Raw genomic sequence first — 22,952 nt, 5'->3', positions numbered from 1 at the left:
GTAAATAGAAGACTCTAGTTTTGATATTCACTAATATAATTATTTCACTATAATAATAGAAGGAATTTATATATTCACTACTATGATATATTATCAACGTATGAAAAAGAGAAGACAATATAGAGAAAGAGAGGAGATTATTGTTATTGATGTGTATATTCAACGAAGACTTAACCTCCTATTTATACATGTATAAAGTTTCTTTTTCAAACCCTATTAAATACATTTTTTCTTGAGAATATTCAACTGCCCATCATAAATGGGCATCCACCTAATTGATCTTATCACAACATATATCGGTTTGTAATTACATTTAATGTTGGGTTAAATCTAACAATACTAACATCTTATGTCCTAAAACAATTTAAACCATACATCAGGAATTTCTTACATAGTGCTTTAGAGACCATAGACATTACCAATTTACCATGTCCTAAACTTACATTTTGGGAAAATCCTTCTAATCTGAAGAAATTGACCAAAAAGATTCATGAAAATTGCTATAGTGGAAAATGGATAGTTGGATACTCAAGCGTGTATCAAAAGATTCAAAAGGCTAGATTCTCTTGATCTTCGCCATTTATCATATCCTTTTTTTATTTATAAGTTTATTTTTGTAACAAACTATTGCAAAATTGTTAGATCTTTGATAAGACTACTACACGTAAAAAAATTTATAATATAAAATTTATTGTTATTACTGCTGAATTATAAGAATTCATAACAGATAACTTAATACCAAATTTTGTTAAAATTGGATATGAATAAATCTGTAATTGAACAAGTCAGTATATGTAAATTAATAAATTTCAAACAATTATATTTCATTGATTTTATTTATACTAGTGTATCCATTTTTTTATCTATGACAAATAATAATAATAATAATAATAATAATAATAATAATAATAATAATAATAATAATAATAGCTAAAATTGGCTAAAATGATATACTTATATTCTAAATTCGAACTAGAGCTCAAGTTTTATAAACAGCACAAGGTATTTTTATGAATATATATGATAAAAGAGCCTTTTTTTTTGTGGGGGGGGGGGGGGGGGGGGTTACATCGTTTTCAATTCACATTATATATTCAAATGATTTTTAAATAGCATGACATTTTATAGAGACGTCTACAAGATCAAAATTAGTAAAATAAAAATGAGGTATTTGAGATCTTACCACAAGGTAGTAAGATACCTTCAGACACCAATGGTGAGTGCTTTTATAGAAAATTCAAAGACCAATGATCCCAAAATCAAAATATTGAGCTTTAGTCATGAGCACTATACCTCACAATCTCACATCACTTGTAGTACATTACAATCGTAATGTATTTACCTAAAGCAAAATTGGACCTTAAATTACTTTTGGCAGTAACACTAGTGATGTAGAACTTGAATAATACTAGCTTTCATTGCCTTAAAGGACAAAGAATAAGTATAATTTTGCTGACACCACCTAACACAATATTGTATGAATACTATAACAAGAAATGAGTAGGTTCAAAACCTTCATGTTTCTGGAACCCTTCGGCAGCCAGCAACGACTTATCGAAGCCATAACATATAGTGGACAGAATGATATATCTACTGGAATAGTTTCCTCAATCTTTCAGCAGCGGAGGATGCCATTTTGTTGGTTGGTTCAAGTACCAAGGCATATTGAAAATCTGCAAAGAAAAACAGTTCACCTATGATTTGGAAAATTCTGAAACTTTCATATGAAAATGAGAGCAACAATGAAACAAAGATGTACACAGGGAAATATAGTAGCATGCAGATACTTGTCGCACGCAAGTCTGAACCGAGTGAAAGATCCTACCATCGATTGCATCAGTATAGTAGCCAAGCATCTCTCTTGCTCTACCTCTTCGAAAATACGCTTTGACATTCTGCAGGAAAAAAGACTGGGAATTAATACCAATATATAATAAAATTCTGCACAGCTACTAGACTTTGACATTCTGCAGGAAAAAAGACGGAATTAATACCAATATATAATAAAATTTGCACAGCTACTAGATCCAAGGAAGTATAGAATATGCAAGAATAAACAAAGTGCTTCCCTTAATAAATAAGCCCGAGTCCAAGATCTAAAGAGGAGCCAAAGGGAGATGGCTAATAGATTGACTTGCTTTTTACCTTTCGTATTTGGCATGAACAAAATTAGATAAAGTTTCATATGAAGTGGACTCATGATATTTGGACTTTGGATTGTAAGAAATAATTATTTGTCTGTACGTCAAGAAAATCAATCACACAGAACTTTTATTACTATCCAAGTTCAGGATTATTTATAGATGTAAATCACCTTTTTGTCAAGGCTAATTGCTTTTGTACAATCCGACTCAGCTTGGAGGTAACTGCATAAAAATAAAATAAAATAAAAAATTATGATGTTTGCTAAATAACTTTTGAGAAGTGAAACCATCAAGAATGATATGCTACCTTCCAAGTTCTAGATATGCTTGGGCCCTATTACTGTAGTATGTTGCATTGTCACTGCTCAGTTTTATGGCTTCCGAATAAAATCCAATGGCTTTCTGCCACTGCTTGTCTTTGTAAGCTTGATTTCCCTGACTCATTGAGTAATGAACCGGAAAAAAAATGGTTAAAAAATAAAATAAAAAAAATAGTAACAATAATACAAGAAAAAGAAAGGAAGAAAGAAAGAAATCCAGTGTTTAATGTACATGGATTCAAACGAAAGATAAGTATGGTTTATAGCAGCCGAGTTGTAAGCAAAGATGATGTCATAAAATGTGCAGGCCATGTTGCACAATGAAAGCAGAATCCATAAAGTGCTGAATTTATCTAACACAGTTGCAGAAATACCCTTTCTTTCGCAATTTCAGCAGCTTCTTCCTTAGTGACAACATTTCTTGGTGATTTACTTTTGGCAGCAATATCAACCTGCTCTTGGAGTGTAGAATACATGGTCTGTAGTGTGTCCAGTAGAAAGCAATCATTACCATGCCGAGCTATTAAGGACACCGAAACAGGACACTTCTCGTAAATTCCTAATGGTATTGTGACCTGAAAAGACAATCAGCAAAATGTGGATGAGAAAATAATCACAAGGGTGTGTAATGCGACTCGCATTGCTACTTTTATAATCCACCCAAAGTAGCTTTTATTTAGCCACCAGTGGTATGAAATGATTATGTCGCTGTTAAGCCCATAACCATAAATAGAGAGCTCATTGGCAACTCTTAAAGCACCAAACACAACCACACAAAATCCCAGCAGAAGCAAATCACTTTGCTCTCTGATTCAACACATTCTTCCCTTATATTCCATTGTGAGAATATTACGTTTGTTTAAGTTTCTCTCCCTCATTTGTGACTTGTGAGGATAGTGTGTATACACCAGTGAGATAAATATTATAATGTATTTGGGATTTGGGTTTGAGTGAAGTGTTGCTATTTACCACTTTGTATCTCATCGGAAATTTTACTCGGCTAGTGTGGTTGTCCAAGTTGTATCTCTTTTTCAGTGTCACCTATCTTCTATCCTCTTCATATTTCACTGCAAAATTCATTGTTGTCGCCTTTGTTGGTGGATGTAGACTTTAAGCTAAACCACATTAATTCTTCTCTCATTTCTTATTACTCTTCCTCTCGGTTATTTCTGTTACTACATTACCCGGGGCCCACCCATTTCCAAACAATATTGTGATTCCATTATTTACAATAATGTAATATATTATTTTTCTTTTGCAAAAAAGTGCTATACATGTTTGTCTATGTGCTATACATTATTTTTCTTCTGCAAACAATTATTTCGTGTTGTATGAAGACTAGGAAAAGGAAAGTATGAGCCTGTTTGGTTTTTCATTTTCAATGTTTTCTAATTTTAGGATTTTCTAAAGTAAAAAGTGAAAACAAGAAATAAAAACAGAAAACAAGAGTTCAGTGTTTTCATTTTTCTCTTCGCAAAATCCTAAGGATGGATAACACTAAAAATAAAACAGAAATGAAACATGCCCTAAAAGGAACTTGATATACAGTTTCCAGCAGGGGAGAGAACTATACCTGACAGCATCCTGATATGCTAGCAATACTTAGCAAACTAAATGCATGACTCCAATAGTCCTTTGATGAGATCTCTTTGCCACCCAACTTTGGAGGAGGATCAGCTCCAGTAGGAATAACCAATATTCCTTCATTCTTAAAAGCATAAACCGTATTAAAATTAATCAGAAAGATTTATGAGTGTGAGATGCATAGTGATGAAAAATCATTACCTTCAAAAGAGATCTGACAGCAGCACGCATTTCATTTCTAATGGATTTAAAGTGTTCAACCTCTACATCAGATACCTCAAACTTTTCATATAAATCTGCTGAAACAGCTGGATGAAGATCAGGCTTTACTGTGTTTATCCACTCCTCGTGGACAAGTCTAAATTCATGTCTGTTGACACAGGATAATAAAATAATCATTCTATATTATTAAAATTTGCATAGATGACAAGGATCAAGTCAAACTTAAAAGATAATGAACAAATTGCAGAATCGTTGAGGATTAAAACGAGAAAATTCAAAAGATAAAATAAACTATTTCCTGAATGTTGTTTGATAATTGATGTAGCATGTTTAATTTGTGATAATGGCCTTTGCATGGCCGTCTAGGTGCGGGGAGCTCCATTCTGCCAATACAATGTTATTGCATTGTATGACTTTTCAACATCAGAAAGATATCAACTAACCTTTGTAGAAACTGCATAACATTTGCAAGTGATTTCAATGACGAAACTTTAAGTTCACCATTTGTTTTTAGACTGGAGAGCTCTTTCAAAGTAGGAACACTAGAACTTAAATAGTCCTCAAGATTTATATGCTTCAATACTTGCCCTGAGGAGTGAAGAAAATTGGTGGAGAACTCAAGAAAATAGCTAAGTAATATTCATTTACAAAAGAAAAGAATAATTAAAAAATACAGAAAGAAAAAGGACATGTTAACAATGACCTTAAGACGACATAATGGAAATTTAGCACATAGTAATAGAACATACTTCCAAAAAGCTTCTCAGCAGATTTGATGACCAACTGAGAACTTCTGTCGAGAGGGACATTTAGTTGCTGAAAACAATCATCAGCTATAATTATTTGGCGTGGATTGCGTTGAAATATATATGGTACTTGCATAAGTATATGCCCAACAAGTCGCAAAATATTAGGATCTCTTGCAAACCAGCCTGCAAAAGCCATTTCATTGTTAAAAGTTAAAAAGAAATTCAACAAAATGCATTTGATGACATAATACTAGCTTCCACAGAAAAATCATGATAATGGAGCCAGGGATTCAATTCTGGGGTCAAGCAGCCCCTAAAGGAACTTAGTGCCATTTGGGATAACGCTCTCATCATTGATCTTTTAGACTGAAGAAGTATACTAGTCAATAAAACAAATAACAAATCAAATCATGCATACCAATGGTGTCCAGGCTTTTTGAAACAGTTATGCTTCCAACATGAGAGACTGCCCCATATGAAGGTCGAAATCCTAAAATGCCACAAAATCCAGCAGGCACTCTTACCCCTCCAACGGTATCAACACCTGTTGTACATGATTATGGAAAGTGTGATTATATCAGAAATAAATTCACATATCAGCATATTATATTTGGTTAATTAATAAAAAACAATAAAATAAATAAATAAAAACACTAGCAAGAATTGGAATAGAACCATAAACTCCTAAAATGATAGAGCACAAGAGTTTGCCAAAACCAAAAAAAAAGGTAAATATAAAAAATTCAATGATTTGAGTTAATAATATGCCTTCAAGATTTAAGTTTACATCAGCATTGTGTTGCCCATAAACTAACGGCTTTGCTAGTTAATCCATCAAATGTCTAGATATGTCTTGAATTGGAAAATACAATTTTTGAATTTTGGTTTCAACTCCCAATCAATATAAACTTCACCAAAGCATGAGAAATCTCCATGAGAACGTTTCAGGGGACAGGGACAAGGACACAACTTTCCGTGTTTTGTCTCTCTCACAACATACCCCTGGTGGCAACTATAGTAGCTAGAATTTCAATTATCCCTTATAATCTCCCGATATTACAATTTTGAATGAGTTAACGGATTCTATAAAATTTTCATTGGGTCAGACGATTTTATAATTTAAATCTTGTTACGATTTCATGTTTTATGTATTTCATTTACTCTTCCAATTTTACATAAAATCTCGATTTCCTCTGCCTTACTGGCAACAAGCGTACCTCTCACCCCCAGCCAATCAACCAACTATCCATTAGATGTCCTACATACCAAATTCATGATCCAGCATTTCCCATGTAGGAAAAAATTATTTTATATATATAAAAAAGGGCCCAAATTGAGACAGGAATCAACTCTATTACTATAGGCTAATTATTGTACAACTCAACAATCTTCAATATGAAGAGTCAAAACGAAGCCGCCTTTTCTATACAACATCATATTGGTCTTGTTATTTAGATATGAATGAACACAAACACAAACACATACACTCTTCTTTTATAAATATGTCATCTAGAATGAAACTGAGCATGTCTTACAAAACAAGTATCGGCTGTACCAAGAAAGCAAACAAGTAATGACTAGGATAAACTACTTTAAATGTATCATGATGCTCACCAAGGGCAAAATCAACCAAATTGGCAGCCACAGCAACAGCAGCACCGCTGGAGGAGCCGCCTGGTACTCGAGCAGGCAAAGCAGGATTGGTTGGCGTTCCATAATGTTTATTTTCACCACTAAGACTGCAAATCAGAGATTGCAAACAGAAAATGTATTTACTAAAAATCCAGAAGATAAAAAAATAGGAAAAGCTTTCATTCTAAAAATCCCCAAGTAAACTATTGAATATCATTTACTATCTACTACACCATATGGTGGACATAAGGCAAAAATATATTCAGTCATTCTTTGATCTCCTTAGCCAAATCCCTAGACACGAAGAAATTTTTAGGTCAACATGGTCTATAATATCATTTCTTAGACATTCAAATAATTTTTTAACTTATGTAAGATCATTCTCGATGACCCGCATATTTGTTACATTTCTTTTTTTTTTTTTTTACTCATGGCCAGGTGCCTATTTTTCTATACTCAATTTGGTTAACATCATAATTCAGCATAACTTTCCTGAGTATATACCTAGTTAACAAAGCCTAGCCCATATCTCCCCACCAAGACATGGCTGAGGGGAATCGAAAAGAAACAAATAAATAAACAATGGAATATGAAACCAACCCAAAAGCTAGTTCATCAACAACAGTAGTCCCAATGCAGGTTGCACCTCCTTCGACCAGCGCAGATACCACAGGACATGTCTGAGAGGCAGCTTCGTGTGTCCTAGCCCACTCTGGATGCCCAAATGTAGCAACATGTCCATCTATGTCAAATCTGGTAACCATCATGACAAGACAACAATCTGATTCATTAATTTATTGCAAAAAAAATGAAAAATAAAATAAAGTTTTGATGCTGCAACGGCTTAAATAATCATCGTGAATATTCAGAAAAAATATATACTGGTTGACCTAAAATGTTACTTGTTCCTGTAAAATAACTTACTAATATGAGAGAATCATGTTTATGAGAGTAATAAATATGAAATATAATAGGCTAACAGTATTTATATCTATCCAACAATTTCATTTGCACATCTTTCTCTCATACAACATTACACGTTATCAAGAAAATATAAGAGAATTCTAATACATAATTACATATACATGGTAGTACAGTACATTATTAAGTTAACTACCAAGAATAAAAGTGCTTGAGCACAAACAAGAAAAGCTTGAAATAAAGAGCTGATAACAAATCCAATTGGATAGAGAGGTATACTCCAAGTTATGAAAACTAAAAATGTCCAAAAACACAGCTTTTTTTAAAATATTCAAATAAAGCCCGGAAAAAAAAAGAAAAAGGAACCTTAGATGAAAAACAAAAGCATAGGAATTGATGAAGTATAGATGAAAACAGGAACGAAGCACGAAGCAAAAGCAGAAAAAGGAATGAAATTAGGAGAGAGAAACTTACAGGTCAGAGAGGGCGAAGGTGAGTGGAGAGAGAGGGAGAGGTGCTTTGGGAGGTGGAGGAGGAGGCGGAGGAAGAAGCTGAAGGTTATGGATGAAAGCGCCAAAATTGTTGTTGTTGACGCTCTTCTTCTTCTTCTTGAGCTTTGCAGTAATGAGAAAGATTCCAGCAAAACCAAGACCAAGTATGACCCATACGTGATTCGCGGGTTGTGGGGGCCCCATACTGCTATGTAGCTTCTTCTTCTTCTTCTTCTTCCACAATCACCGAGAGAGAGATGAAGCGCCACCAATGGTGAGAACCAAGAGAAGAAGAAGAATGGGATAGAGCTATGGCTATATTCACGATTTCACGAGCAGCTGAGAAGTAGTTAACTACTCTCAGTCTCTCTTGCTTTTTCTTCCTCTTTTTATTTTTTCCTTATATTCAATCAAATTTATATCCTCTAAATTTTAAATTTTATTTTAAAAAATAAATATAAACTCTCATCATTTATTTTATAAATAAAAAAAATATAAAAAAGTATTTAAAAATAAAAAATTATATTTTATTTTTTAAAATAAAAATTCAAAATTTAAAAAATTTAAATTTTATTCAATTAGTTGTTAGTTTTTTACTTCTTACTTCTTAGCCTTATAAAATGGTGAATTTTGGTTTATCTTTTTTGTAATTTTTCTTGTATTTATTATTTATTTTGTTCTTGCTCCTAAAACGTATAAAACCGTTTAGTTTTTATTCTTTTCACTTTTTTTTTAATGTTTGGTATAGATAAAAAAAATTACCAATTAGCATTATATATTTGTATAAAAATATATATTATTTAACTTATTTTTAATATATATTTTATTAATTTTTTAATTTAATAATTAATTTTTTGTTAAATTTTTTTCATCTATTTTTTTTTCTCCACCATAAAAATTTTTCAGTATTGATGTTTTCTATTTTAGTATATAAATACTAAATTTGTCACATCATTATTTTAGCGTATTATATTATTTTACAAAATTATTTAATCATATCTATTTTTTTTTTTTACATGGAGTTATGTAATTGAATATATAAATAAAATTTTACATTAAAATTAAATTATTTTTTAATGGTAGAGATAAAAACTAAATATTTTGAATTTTAGTTGGACTAGAATTAAAAACATATTACAAGAACCAAAACAATAAATTACAATTTCACACAAACTAAAATTTTATTTAAAGGTTTTATAAATATTATTTATATAATCATACAAAAGTTACCTACATTTACATTAGATCATTTTTAAAAATAAGTATACCTTCCGTTGAAAATATTAGTCATATGAAATAATAATATTTAAAAAAAAACAAGTGAAACCCATAATTACATCTTGGAACATTTTATTATTGTAATTAATCTAAAAAAAATTAAGTATATTCGTACATTAGTATTTTAGTTAATTTTAATCATTAATTTTAATTATATATATTATATATATTTTATAATTAAAATTAACAATTGAAAATAATTGAAACACTAATAAATCGATACAATTAAAAGTTTTCAATAATCTAAATATTATTCCTCATGTTTCGAATTTGGCCCATTGCTATTAGAGGCACTAACTGAGATAGAGGTTCGAGTCATTTTTATTATTAAAAGGAGAAGAATCTTTTGTTTTCGATTAGAGTTGAAAAACTAGCTTATGAGTCGGTTTAAATTCGACTCATTAATAACTTGATAAGCTGAATTTGTGAATTGGTAAATTGAGTTTGAGCTTAGATTTGAGTTCATAAATTAAATGAGCTGAATTTGAATTTGGATAAACTTAGTTTATTAGCCCATGAGTTGACTCGATTATATATATAATATTAAAAGTATAGATTAAATGCATATATAATATACGTATTAATAATTTGATATATATATATATTAATGTTCTTAATTATTTAAAATTTTATAGTCATTTTTTATATATACTTTTGATGTAGAATATAAATAAAAAATTTATAATTGATAGATAGATAATATATTAAATTTATTTTTTTAATATTTTTTAATATATATATATATATATATATAAAAGTTATAATTTATTGATATAAAATTATAGATTATATTTTATTATTTGAGTCAACTCATGAGCTTTCGCATTAAGTTGAACTTGAGCTTACGAAATAGGCTCGATTGTTAATAAGTCGAGCCGTGAGCCAAGTTTAATTTTTATAAGTTGAGTTTGAGTTTGATCTAACTCGTCTCAGTTTGGTTCACTTCTAACCCTATTTCAAATGATATTACATTTTTCAATTAAAAGAATTATATTTATATTTTTTTAATGAGTGTTTTTTAAATAATTTTAAGATAATCGTTAATACAATCTATATATTTCAACTTGAATTGATGTAGTATTTAATTCTGAATCCTACTTTGTAGAAGCAACAAGTCTTTGACCAATAAATAAAAATCAAGTAGATGATTTTGAGTTATTAGTATTTTTTTTTTAATAATCCAAAACATTTGAGTCATCTAATACAAATAAAAATACGTTATTTTATAGAATTTTTTATTTAAATAAATAAAATAAAAGCATTAATTATTGAAATAAATAATTTTAAAAAAATTTATTGATTTGCGTTCTCCAGTCATATATCGTTTACAGTGTAAACAAGATGATATTGTATGTATTTTGTTTACAGTGTAAACGAGATATGACACGTTAGCTGCGTCGTGTCTATCTCATTTACACTGTAAACAAGATAAGGTTGACCGGCACCTATAAATATAAGTCGTTTACACACTGTTTTTGACCCAAGCAAACTCTTTCTCCCCTCTTTTAACCGTTTCCTATTATATTTGAGTCCAATACGATGATGGCACGCCAGGCGAACAACGACGGGGACATCAACAGACTAAACGAGACTTCGCATTACGTTGGGGCGGCCGACTTTGAGGTTAGTTGCGTTATGTTCGGTTAATCTAAATATGTGAGGATTGTTAGGGTAGTCTCGTAGTGACAAGCACTGAGTAAGATGCTTTAGGGGTTGGATTGTATGATGAATTTAGAACAATATTTGCTTGTGTAAGATTTGTATGACTTAATTACGATTTACTTACCGACATAAGTAACTTAGAGACAGCTATAGAGTATACACATGGTAGTATGTTCCTAAGTAGTAGTAGTACTTTGTTCTTAAGTAGACTAGAAAAATGTATTATTATCTATTTAGAGGTTAAAAAATTATTTTTCATTCCGCAGAGGCCTCGCCTTCTACTGCCCCGGCGAGTCAACCATACCATTCCTCCATCCGACGCCATCGTCCCGTATCTAGCTGAGGTCGGATTCGGCGACACGGTGCCGCTCAGGGACTTCAAGTTTGACAATTCCCTGATTTCGGCATTCGTGGAGCGATGGCATCCAGAGACGCACACGTTTCATCTCCCGTGGGGATGAGGTCACTATCACCCTGCAAGATGTGGCGTACCACCTGGACCTACGTGCACACGGGAACTCCATTGGGGGTGCCTTCGTGACTTTGGTCGGTGGTACAACACCGAGACGTGGGCAATGGTGGAGCAGATGCTTGATGCTAGGCCTCCGGTAGCGGCACAGCAGGCGGCGTAGAGGAAAGAGTCGTTCACGCTGAAGCTGGTTTGGTTGCGTGATCGTGTCTGACAGATGCCCCCAACCGACGATCCTGAGACCCTCTGCCAGTATGTCTGATGCTACATTATGTTACTGATCGGAGGGTATCTGCTGACAGATAAGTCCAACAACCTAGTGCACGTACTGTGGCTACCGCTTCTCCGGGATTTCGCGGAGTGCAGAGCGTTATCATGGGGCTCTGCTGTGCTGGCTTGGACTTACCAGTCACTCTGTTTGGCGGCACAGCGGGGCGTCACAGATATCGCCGGTTGCACTCCGCTGCTGATGAGTTGGATTTACCAAAGATTTTCTCAATGGTGTCCACCAGATAGAGGAGTCTACCAGTACCCGCTAGCTGCGAGGTATCCAAATATTACTTTTTCATTTCATGTTAAACTTTGGTGTTATTTCGCACGGTTTGTAACTCAATGAGTTGTATATGTCTTCGTTACTTTCAGATTGGTTGGATTGCAGCAGCAGAGTAGGGATCAGCACCAAGCCAGAGTCTTGTACTATAGGGTATCCATCGACCGGTTACGATTCGATGAGGTTAGTCATGAAATTAAATATTTTGATATTTCCTTCTACTTGCTGTGTTTTAATACTTGTTATTTTGTTTCACGTTTTTTTATTCAATTTGCATGGAGGGTGTACGATGACCCTGTGCTGCAGGTCCTGCGCCCACACTGGTTCCGTGAGGAGGACGAGTGGGGTACATGGTTGTCGGCCGTTCCTATAGTCTGCTTTAACATTGTCCGGTTTCACCACGTCGATCGGGTGAAACGGTAGTTCAATGGGGAGTAGCCAGTGCCAGGGATTCTAGTGAATATTGACAAGTACGAACGTGGTTAATTTCTTCAAAGTTATACGTTGGTTGTTGTTTGTTGTTTTGATAGTGAAACTATTTTATTTATTTAATGTGTTTAACGACAGGTATCTGACCACCACTGGTCGCAATGAGGATGTTTGGTGGCCGGAGCGACTCCAGTAGTGGTACGACGGTTGGAGGCAGAGGTTCGAGTCTAATCTGCAGGATTACAGTGCACTATACAGTCGACACTAGGCCGACCGGTGAGTACTACAATTGGTGGCGTGGAGCTTGCTGTGTGAGGCATCTATCTAGGCAGGAGGTTTTAGAGGACCCTAGGCTGGTGGAGTTGCCCCCCGATGTCCAGCCTACTGCCAGTCAGCTGAGGGACGATCTTACCCTTCCGCCACGTAATCCTCGTCCGACTCCTCCTCGCCCTCCTCTGCCTCATCCACTGGAACGGCGACATGAATCGGCGGTGGTGCGAGGAGTCGGTCGTCCTGCACATAGGTCTAGTGTACGGAAGGACCACCGCCACTGTGTCCCATCTCTGCAGACAGCTCCATTACTTGCTCCACCATGATCCTCCCTTGGATGTCGAACATCACTCGCACATGCTCGTCCCCTTAAAGTCGGAATAGTAGAAATCGGAAGACTCCGTTACCTATGGGGCCAGCAATCTATATGCCACCCTTCCGATTTCCCTCGCTTCTGTACCACCGAGCTTGCTCAGTATCAAACTCTTCAAATCCGACAACGTATTCACACGCTGAGTGCGAAACAATATCGGATCCTCGCACTCAAATGTCACTCCATTGTCGCCGTTTCTCATACGGCAATTGGGATACACAAGCACAACTATGTACGGACTATTACTGACCATTAATGCCTTATATTTGTGAGAAATATGATACAAAAAGTTTGTGAAAAATACCAAGAGTTACATATCCTTTTATAGTCGGTGGGACACAACTCCATGTATCTCGTTTACAGTGTAAACGAGATGAACATTGCATGTATCCTTTTACACCGTAAACGAGATACATGTCTATCTCGTTTATAGTATAAACGAGATACACGCAATGTCATCTCGTTTACACTGTAAACGAGATATGACTAGGGAATGCAAATCGATAAATATTTTTAAAATTATTTATTTCTGTAATTAATGCTTTTATTTTATTTATTTAAATAAAAAATCCCAATTTTATATGCTTAAATTTAATTTAAATATATTCTAAAAAATTTAGAAAAGACTTAACAGATACAATAGTATGTGTTAAGTTACTAATATTGATAATCATGATATGAATTTATATCAGCGATAAAAGATGTAATTTTTTCTAATATATATAGTTGTTTTTGACCGGAAAAAGTACTCAATAGAATTTATATTTTTACCAAAAGAGAAAAATGGAGATGCGGGGTATCGATCCCCGTACCTCTCGCATGCTAAGCGAGCGCTCTACCATCTGAGCTACATCCCCACGACGGCATCTATTCGATGGTTTAATATATATTCACTATTTTTGTTCCTTTAGTGGATCCAGCTTATGTGAAATATCAAGTATACATAAAATTATTTAGATCTTAATGCAATCGAAAGCTTTGATTCAATTCTCACCTTCCCCACTCCCCCAAAATAGAAAAGAAAAAAGACATGAGTAATAGAGATTATGTTGAATTGCTATATCTAGAAATCTTATAAAGGGGAGCCAAAAATAAAAAATTGAAAATGCAATATTAAAATGGAAAGTTTTAATAAAAAAAATAATTGTATATTTTAATACTATTTTAAACTAAAATTAATTTTTTAAAAATAATTTATATCAAAGTGTGTTTTCATAAAATTTTAATTTTTATCCTTATTATAAAAGATATAACATAAATAATATAAATTTGTTTCTCTAATACCTTTAATATATGTATTTAAAATAAATTAATGAATATAATATATAAAATATATTCATTAATAAATAATTCATTTAATATATTTTGATTTTAATATCATAAAAAATAAAATTTAATCTAATTTATTTTTATGTATATATTTTCTTATTACATTCAATTAAGAATTATTATAAAAACTAAAGTACTTTTATATAATAATAGATATAAGAATCACAAAAAAAAAATGAAAGAACAAAAGAAAATAAATTTAAAATGTATGAAATGAAATTTAAACTCATATTTTGGAGTATGAAATATTTCTCTTTAATCATTAAACTAGAAGGTATATTATTAAAAATTTTAAATATTATATTAAATATATTTTAAATTTTGAAAATTTAGGGACCATGGCCATGCTAGTCCCCTAAATCCGCTTCTGTATACAAGGATATTAAAACTTGATGACACAAGTCTTAACACATTTATACACATGATTTTGTTGTGTATGCGTTTTGATAATATATATATATATATATATATATATATATATATATATATATAAACTTTCCTCCAATCTTAGCTTATTTTTTACTTGTATTCTTGTAACAAATTTTAAAACTATATATTATTGATTATTAATATAAAATTTATAAAAAATAATATTTATTTATTTATCTATTTTATTTATATAAAATTCGACATATAAATTTTTAGAATTTTACCATGTCAACATAGCAGTATAGATGTAATTCTATTATGAAAATATATATATATATATATATATATATATATATATATATATATAGTTTTAAAGTTAACTCTTGTAAGTTGTAACGATTTCCATAATAATAAATAAAATAACTTGTACAATTAATTTTTTTTAACCAACAAACTATAATTCAAATAACATATCCATATTCACTTGAAAAGACGGACTTGAGTCTCACTTCTAACTTTAAAAAAAATCTCCTTTTAATTAATATTAAATGTTCAATTCATATTTTATAATACATCTCACAATAATTAACAAGATTCTCCTATTTAAAGCATCACATGTGTTGAATTCTAAATTGTAGATTAAAGTATCTTCCATTTTTTTTAGAAACACATGAAACAAATTGATTATTCATGTGTTTTTTCAATTGCATTCTTTTAAAGATAATTTATGGGAGATGGGTGTGCTAGACTATTTCAAAATATAAAAACCAGTGAACGCTTTATACTATAGTCGATAGACGTCAAACTACTTTCATATAATTTGATTTATAGGAAAAGAAATACTATTTCTAATATAATTTTTAATTTTAGACTATTACGATTAATTTTATGCCTAATAAGTAATAACTCAATACACTTTTGCACTCGCTTTAATAGTACTAGTGTATGTTCCCGTACAAAGTACGGTATAATACATAAAATTATATTAAAAAATTAAATAATATATATAATAATTATTATTATAAATATTTTATAAAGTTATAATTAAAATCAAACACTCAAAATTGTTAATATTAAAATATTAAAAATAATTAGTATTTGTCTTAATCAATTTGAGTTTGTTAAGTGATCATCTTACTCGTCTGCTTAAACAACTATTAGGAGTTAGAATCTCGCCTTGTGTATATAGCAATCCATTAGCTAGCGATAAACCCTTGATAAATGAAGTATCAATACGTGGTTAGACTTGGCAGAAGTTTTCGAATATGCAGGTACCCGACCCGTCCATACCCAGATGAAAAGGGTAATAACTTGACCCGAGTCGGGGCAGATTTTGCTCAAGACAGGATTTGATCGGATTTAGGGTATATCCACCCCAAATATATACATATAAACACTTTTTAGGAATTAGGATTTGTCTCACATCACACATGATTCATAGCTTCAGTTTATACTCTATAGCCATGCAAGATAAACTCAATCATCCTCACCTAAAATCTTCTTCTTCTCGATTTCTTCACAAAAAAACCGCATAGCTCCTGTCATGTTGTTGCTGAGTTCATCGCCGCTTACCTATTCACAACTCTCATCTTCCTTCACAGCCAGAGACAGACCCACGTTTAATATAGATGGGGCATTTGTCCCACAATTTTTTTTTAAAAAAAGTAATACTTATATACATATATACCACTTATTATATTATATTTGTCTCAAAATAAAATATAAATAGTTCTTTTGTATTTTATATTAAAAAATATTTTGTTAAACTTAACACATAATAATAATTATATTGTTAAATTTGATTTAGTATAAAAAATAAATAAATACACTCAAAAATTAGTGATAATTAATTATATTATATTAGTTAATTGATTAATAATTAAATTAAAACTTAATTTTTTAATTAAATACAACTTAAATTATTAGTAATTTTTTTAAATTGTTTAAGATAAAAAATATATTATCTATGTATTAATATACTGTAATTATTTTGGTTAAAAAATTTATTTATACTATAAAAATTATAATAAGTAGATTTGACAATTAAGTAAAATAATTGTTTAAAAATATATATATAAAAAATAATATTTAATCATATTAAAAATAAAAAAAGGTCCTTATAAATTTTTTTTTGTTATTTTAAATATTATACTATGTGTATGAAATTATATTTTTATTATTTTAAATATTATAATAATGATTGTGAGTATATTTCTAGTTCTTATCAATATGTATTAGATAGTTTTAATTTTAAATTTTGAATATATCTAAACCAATTTAGATTGATCAAGTGATCAACTTAGTCGTCCGCTTAAATAAGTATTGAGGGTTCGAATTTTGTCTCATATGTATAGTAACTCATTGCAGGCCAATTGTAGATTCTTAAATGGAATTCAAATTCATGACGGATTAGTCCTTAACTTGTTGAATATCGTGGGAAGCAAAAAAATATCTATACCTAAATTTTATTATATTTTTGTCCCCATTACTAAATTTTTCTGGGTCCGTCACTGTTCACAGCTTATGTCATCATCGTTGCTCATCCCGTTACCCTCGTTGTTGAGCCCGTCGCCACCATTCTCCTACCGAGTTTTTTTTTCTAGGTAAATTTCCCTCTCTCTCTCTCTCTTTCTCTCTCTCATTGTGATCTGTTAAGTTCTTCTCTTCTTCTTCCATAGACTCATCACTTAGTCGCCTTCGCTATGAGCCCGGACGTTGCCGTTGCAGTTTCATCTGAGTCTGTCACCGAATAAAATAGAATTTTTATTCAAGTTAAAAATAGACATGCATGAGATCGTTTTTGTATGTAATTTCTAAATTTTTTCATCCAAATTTGATTGTATGTGGTTGAGTATTTTAGTATGAGATCATCGTAATTTTATTGTGACACTAATGTGATAAAAGTTTCGGTAATTTCATAACTAATATATGAGATAGACCAGATTATTAAACTAATAAGAGAAATAACATTCAGATTTATGCGTAAAATTTATAAGAGGTTATCTCAGAAAATATATATTTATAACCCAAATAGAAGATTGTTAAGAAATTATTATTTCTTAATATATTTATGGATAATATATATATTAATTATAATCGTAAATTAAGTAATTTCACATTAAATAACTTATATAATGGTGATCTCATTTATTGTCATAAATGTTATATTAAATAAGTCATTATTACTTTTGATTTGGATAAATGAGATTAAAATCATAGATACTATTTTATTTGAGTTTTAGGGTTTAATGAGTGTCACACTCAAATATAAATAATGACTTTAGAATTTTGGTCTCCAACACATCAAACTTGTCTTCGTATCTCTTTTTACACAGTAAAATTGTGATTCAGCCCTATAAAAAATACAGAAGATTTTGGTTGACGAAGATCAAAGAACCACAAGAGTCAAGCTCTCTGATCTCAATCATACTCTCGAATGAAGAGACGTTTCTGCGCTCTTAGTTATATTTTTTAGTGATTTAACATGGATGATCTTGAGGCTGAAAAATCCTAAAATTTTCAGCTAAAATAAAAATTTTATTCAATCAAATGATAATAAATAATTTTATTGAATTAAATTATATTAATATGATCATTGGATGATAAAGAATGCTAGAAAAATAAATAAATAATATTTTAAGAGTATAAAAATATTAAATTGTCATTTTAATTTACTTTTTTAATCAACGATAATAAATATCTTAAATTAATTAAATTTTTACAAAATTTATACAGCTAAAACTATTTCATTTTTTCAAAAATCTTTTGAAAATACAATGGTTCAATGAGAGGTTGGCTATTGAGAATTGAATATAATATTTTTAAATTTGTATTTTCAATAAAAAGATGTTCTTAGTTCTATCCATCCTAAATAATTTTATATTCACTATTACTTATCCATCTAAATAATTCTAACATGGATAGAATATTATTTTTAGATGCAAAAAATTTAAAATATATTTATTTTATTTCAAAAATTAATATTCATATTTAACTTTGAATTCCAACAAATATGACAAAAACTATTATATTTTTTAGTTAAAAAATTAAAGTAAAATATCTATAAATATATTTTTGTGCTTTAGCTTTAGATTTTTCAAAAAAATTTGGCAAGTTAATGGAATCAAATCATATTTCTATAACATATATAAGAATGTATATTACACATAAATAAAAAAAACAATAGGTATAGTAAGAACAAATACATAAATTAAAATAAAATTAAAAAAATAAGAACCAATAAAATATTGAAAGAAAGAAATATAAATGGAAGAGAAACAAAATTATTAGATGGAAGAGAAATAATTTAATAAATTTTATGTGTATATAAAAGAAGAATAAAAAGAAGATATACAGTACTTTATTTAATTTAGCAAGATTTATGGGAATAAACACATAGAATAAGAGAATAAAAAATGATAATAAAAAGAAACTAAACATCTGAATTAATATCAAAAAATAAAAAATAATAAAATAATGATAATTTATCATAATTTTAATCTTTTAATATAATTAATAAATAATAATATAATTAATCTACCATAATCTTAATATAATCTTTTAATATAATTAATTTTATTTAAATAATCAAATAAATTGAATATAAATATGTCTAATCTAATCGCATAAAAAATAGTAAATTTTTTACAATTAGACACATTATATATATATATATATATATTAAAAATAAAACATCACTTTAAAATGAGATTATTATTATTAATGATATATAAATATTAAAATTATATTAATACATTAATAGAAATACATTATTATAATAAAAATTTGTAAGAGTTAAAATAACTGAAATTTATTAACTTTAATTAGTTAAATTAGCATAAAATAAGAAAGAGATGATTAATCAGATTAAATAAATTAAAAAAATATTAGTAAACAAAGTAAATATTACAATAATTATATTACTAATTGAAAAATAATCTATTTAATCAATTCAAATTTTTATTGAAGATAGAGAACTAAAGATTATCAATGAATAAAAATAAATAGGATATAATACATTAAAGAATAATTTTGGTAGTATAAATAATAAAATTAAATTATTATATACAATTTTTACTTTTTACCTTATTATGATTGAAGTTAACATTAATGGTAAAAAACTAATCTTAAATAGTCTCAATTTGTATTTTACAACATAATTAAAGCACAATTCACAATTTTTTATTTTGTGATTAATCAATATTTTTTAAATTTTTTGGTTAAGTCTTCTGTGTTTTATGATTGATAAATTTTTTTTACAGAACATAAATTTATGATGAGTTATTACAACCATAATTAATTAAAAAAATCAAGAAAAAATTATAAAAAATCAAATAAAAGATAAAAAATAGAGTAAACAATTATTTCGAAACTAAAAATTTATTAATTGTGCTAGAAATTCTAAAAATTTGTATCTTATTATATAATCAATTTTGTTACTCATTTTAAACTTATTATTCATTTATTGTATCTAAAAAGTATATAATGTCACACTTTTTTTTAAAAAGATGAAACTCTTCAAATACACAGTATAATATATAATTTAAGAATAATAAAATAAAAATATCTAGAATTTTATAATAGTATTTGAAATTTTCAATGACGATAATACAAAGTGTTTAAATAGACCAAATGAATTCAATAGTTATTCTTTGCACATCTTATTTAAATTTGAATCTTAAAATTTACTTTTATCTTTTTCTTCTAATATAAATTATTTTTGACAAAAAATAGAGAAAAAATTTATTAGACCAAAAAAAATATCCGATAAAAAAATTATTATAAGGAGATTAATAATTAGAGAAGAAAAGAATAAAAGTATTAATAATAATTAAGAAAAAGAAACGATACTTGTATTAAAGAATGTTAGAAAAGAAATAATAAAGTTCATATTAATAATAATAATACTCAGTAATGATGTTGCTGTTTTAGGCTTCTAACCTTCGTTTTTGGCCATCTTTTTTTCTGTTCTTTGCTCTTTTTTTTTTTAAATTATCAAGTCATAAAAAAATAAAGAACAATTCAAGAAAATAAAAGTAGCAAGATCGAAAACAGTAAGATCAATAGTAACTATACAAATCAAAATACATAGGAGAAAAATAAACTATTATATGATAGAATTAACATGAGTATATTTCATCATTAAATAAACAAAGTTAATGCGCAACAAAATTACATGTAAAGAAAAAAAAAGAAAAAAGAGTTAAAATATCCAAAGTGATAAAAAAATTATTCTATAGAAGACTATAAAATAATAAACTTCTAACTAAATTAAACTGTACTTATTATTATTAGAAAGGGTAAGAGATAACAGTAGAGAAAAGGTTTGTGTGTATTCAAGTTGTGTAAAATGATACAATATAGAAGGATATTTATAAGTGCTAAGAGAATCTAAATAATAAAGACGTAATATCCTATAATAAATATTTAGATATGTTAAATAATGCTAATTGATCTAATTGATCCGAATTATACTCTAACAATTATATTCAATTAATTGATATACATAATATTAAATTGTGTGATACTTAAATATCTTAATTAGTTGATATAATTAATCCACCGTAATGAATTGTATTTAATGAGTTAGAAGAAATAAATCAGGAAACATTCTAAGAAACATGCCACGTCAACTTTATCATTAAGTGTAAAAATTTGATTTTTATATAATAGAATAAATAGAATAGATAGATATCTCATTATTCGTTATTTTAACTTATCTATTAATTATATATATTTTTTTATATTTACCACTCAATATATTAAAATACAATTTATATATCTAGATAAGAATTACATAGATATTTAATTAAAAGGGCATTTAATTTTTTAAAATATAATAACAGTTTTAATTTCTTTGATTTTTCTTTTTATATATTTTTTGTGTATTTTTTTAAATAAAAGGCAAGCCTATAGCAAAAATAGAAAGAGATTGTAGTATTTATTGAAGAGGGAAAAAAATATAAATAAAATTCATACATTTAAAATGTGTTTGAACTTTGAAAAATGAGATGAGACATGAGAACCCACAGACACTTGACTTCAATGAATCTGTTTACACCATTCAACTCAGTGTTTTTTAGCTTTTTGTTTTCTTCTCTTCTATTTCATATGAATTTATCAGTGCCAAACATGTATCACATAGAATATTTTTTAACTCCATCCTAATCCATATATTATCTTTACTAAACAAAATATAAAAGAAAAAAAGACAGTAAATAAATTAAAGTTATTATTATTTAAATAGATAGTAAATATATTAGTATTTTTGTATTTTAAATTAATTAAGATCTAAATGAAAGATAACATTAATTTAAAAAAGTTAAATTAAAATTAACTCAAATATTGATATTTAAATTATAAAAAAAATTGATTTTCATATTTTATAAAATATCATACTGGCGGTAATTGTAAATATGACGCTATTTAAAATTAAATAAAGTAACACAGATAAAACAAATAAAAAAATAAAAAATAACTTAATCTTGTATAAAATTTACCTATAAAATTCTGCATCAAAAAATGAATTTAATTTTAGTATATTAATAATATAAAATATTTTATATAATCATTCAATTCAATTAGATTTATCTATTTAGGTTATTATTGAAAAATAAATTTAAGATACCAACATACAATTACTTTAAATTAAGCAACAATTATCAATACTATATAAGGGAGACACTATTCCACCCAGAGTGATTGCCATAAGGAATAATTTTCTAATTTTTTATACTAATATTAGAAAGTTTATATAATACTATATAATAATATTATCATTATCAATACTCTATGATATCAAAACAAAAAAAAATCACCGTGTTAATATAATATTATCAATATTATATAAATCATCTTTGTATTTATTTTTCTGTGCGTATATAATATTTAATTAACACATTAAGACATATATAATATTTTGTTAATACATATATAATATAAAGTGATTTATAAATTATTATTAATTTGTATATAATGTATAATTAAATTTAATGAATTTAATTAGAATAAACAATAAATTATTTATTTTATTTCAGACTTTATAAATGAATAAATTAATTAATTAATATAACAAATTACAATTAATGTAGTAAAATTAATTAAGTAATATATATTATAATAAATTATATTAATATTTAAATATTTAATCAAATCAATTAG

The 22,952-nt window shown here is 28.4% G+C and overlaps 1 protein-coding gene and 1 non-coding gene across 5 annotated transcripts; both read right to left on the bottom strand.

Annotated features, from left to right (window-relative positions):
- Positions 1-1,067: 1,067 nt before the first annotated feature.
- Positions 1,068-8,434, bottom strand: LOC130978998 (translocon at the outer membrane of chloroplasts 64-like). Of its 4 annotated transcripts, none has more exons than XR_009086509.1 (14): positions 8,047-8,434; positions 7,252-7,404; positions 6,634-6,758; positions 5,438-5,563; positions 5,020-5,202; positions 4,714-4,858; positions 4,250-4,418; positions 4,038-4,172; positions 2,839-3,039; positions 2,452-2,579; positions 2,315-2,366; positions 1,760-1,895; positions 1,514-1,673; positions 1,068-1,342 (listed from the first exon to the last, which is right to left on the bottom strand). XR_009086509.1 is itself a non-coding variant. In XM_057902335.1 (13 exons), exons 1-13 carry the CDS (start codon positions 8,265-8,267, stop codon positions 1,591-1,593), a joined length of 1,857 nt encoding a protein of 618 aa, XP_057758318.1. In that variant the 5' UTR covers positions 8,268-8,433; the 3' UTR covers positions 1,068-1,590. The 4 variants fall into 4 exon arrangements, 2 of the variants coding, with proteins under 2 accessions (XP_057758318.1, XP_057758320.1); XR_009086510.1 differs by having other exon boundaries at positions 1,826-1,895; positions 8,047-8,432; XM_057902335.1 differs by having other exon boundaries at positions 1,068-1,673; positions 8,047-8,433.
- A 5,444-nt stretch (positions 8,435-13,878) lies between these two features.
- On the bottom strand, positions 13,879-13,951 carry TRNAA-AGC (transfer RNA alanine (anticodon AGC)). The gene has a single exon. It is a non-coding gene; the product is annotated as a tRNA-Ala (tRNA).
- Positions 13,952-22,952: the final 9,001 nt, after the last annotated feature.

The sequence above is a fragment of the Arachis stenosperma genome, chromosome 5 (genome assembly GCF_014773155.1).
Source record: "Arachis stenosperma cultivar V10309 chromosome 5, arast.V10309.gnm1.PFL2, whole genome shotgun sequence".
In the NCBI taxonomy this organism is placed as follows: domain Eukaryota; kingdom Viridiplantae; phylum Streptophyta; class Magnoliopsida; order Fabales; family Fabaceae; genus Arachis; species Arachis stenosperma.
This window is presented reverse-complemented; position numbering and strand designations above follow the sequence as displayed.

Bases quoted from the DNA above. Each gene is read 5' to 3' on its own strand.
- LOC130978998 (XM_057902335.1), bottom strand. From the start codon at position 8,267: ATGGGGCCCCCACAACCCGCGAATCACGTATGGGTCATACTTGGTCTT. The intron at 4,173-4,249 runs GTAATGATTTTT...TATGCTTTTAAG, and splicing joins CTGTCAGATCTCTTTTGAAG to AATGAAGGAATATTGGTTAT. The intron at 3,040-4,037 runs GTATAGTTCTCT...TTGTCTTTTCAG, and splicing joins GCATATCAGGATGCTGTCAG to GTCACAATACCATTAGGAAT.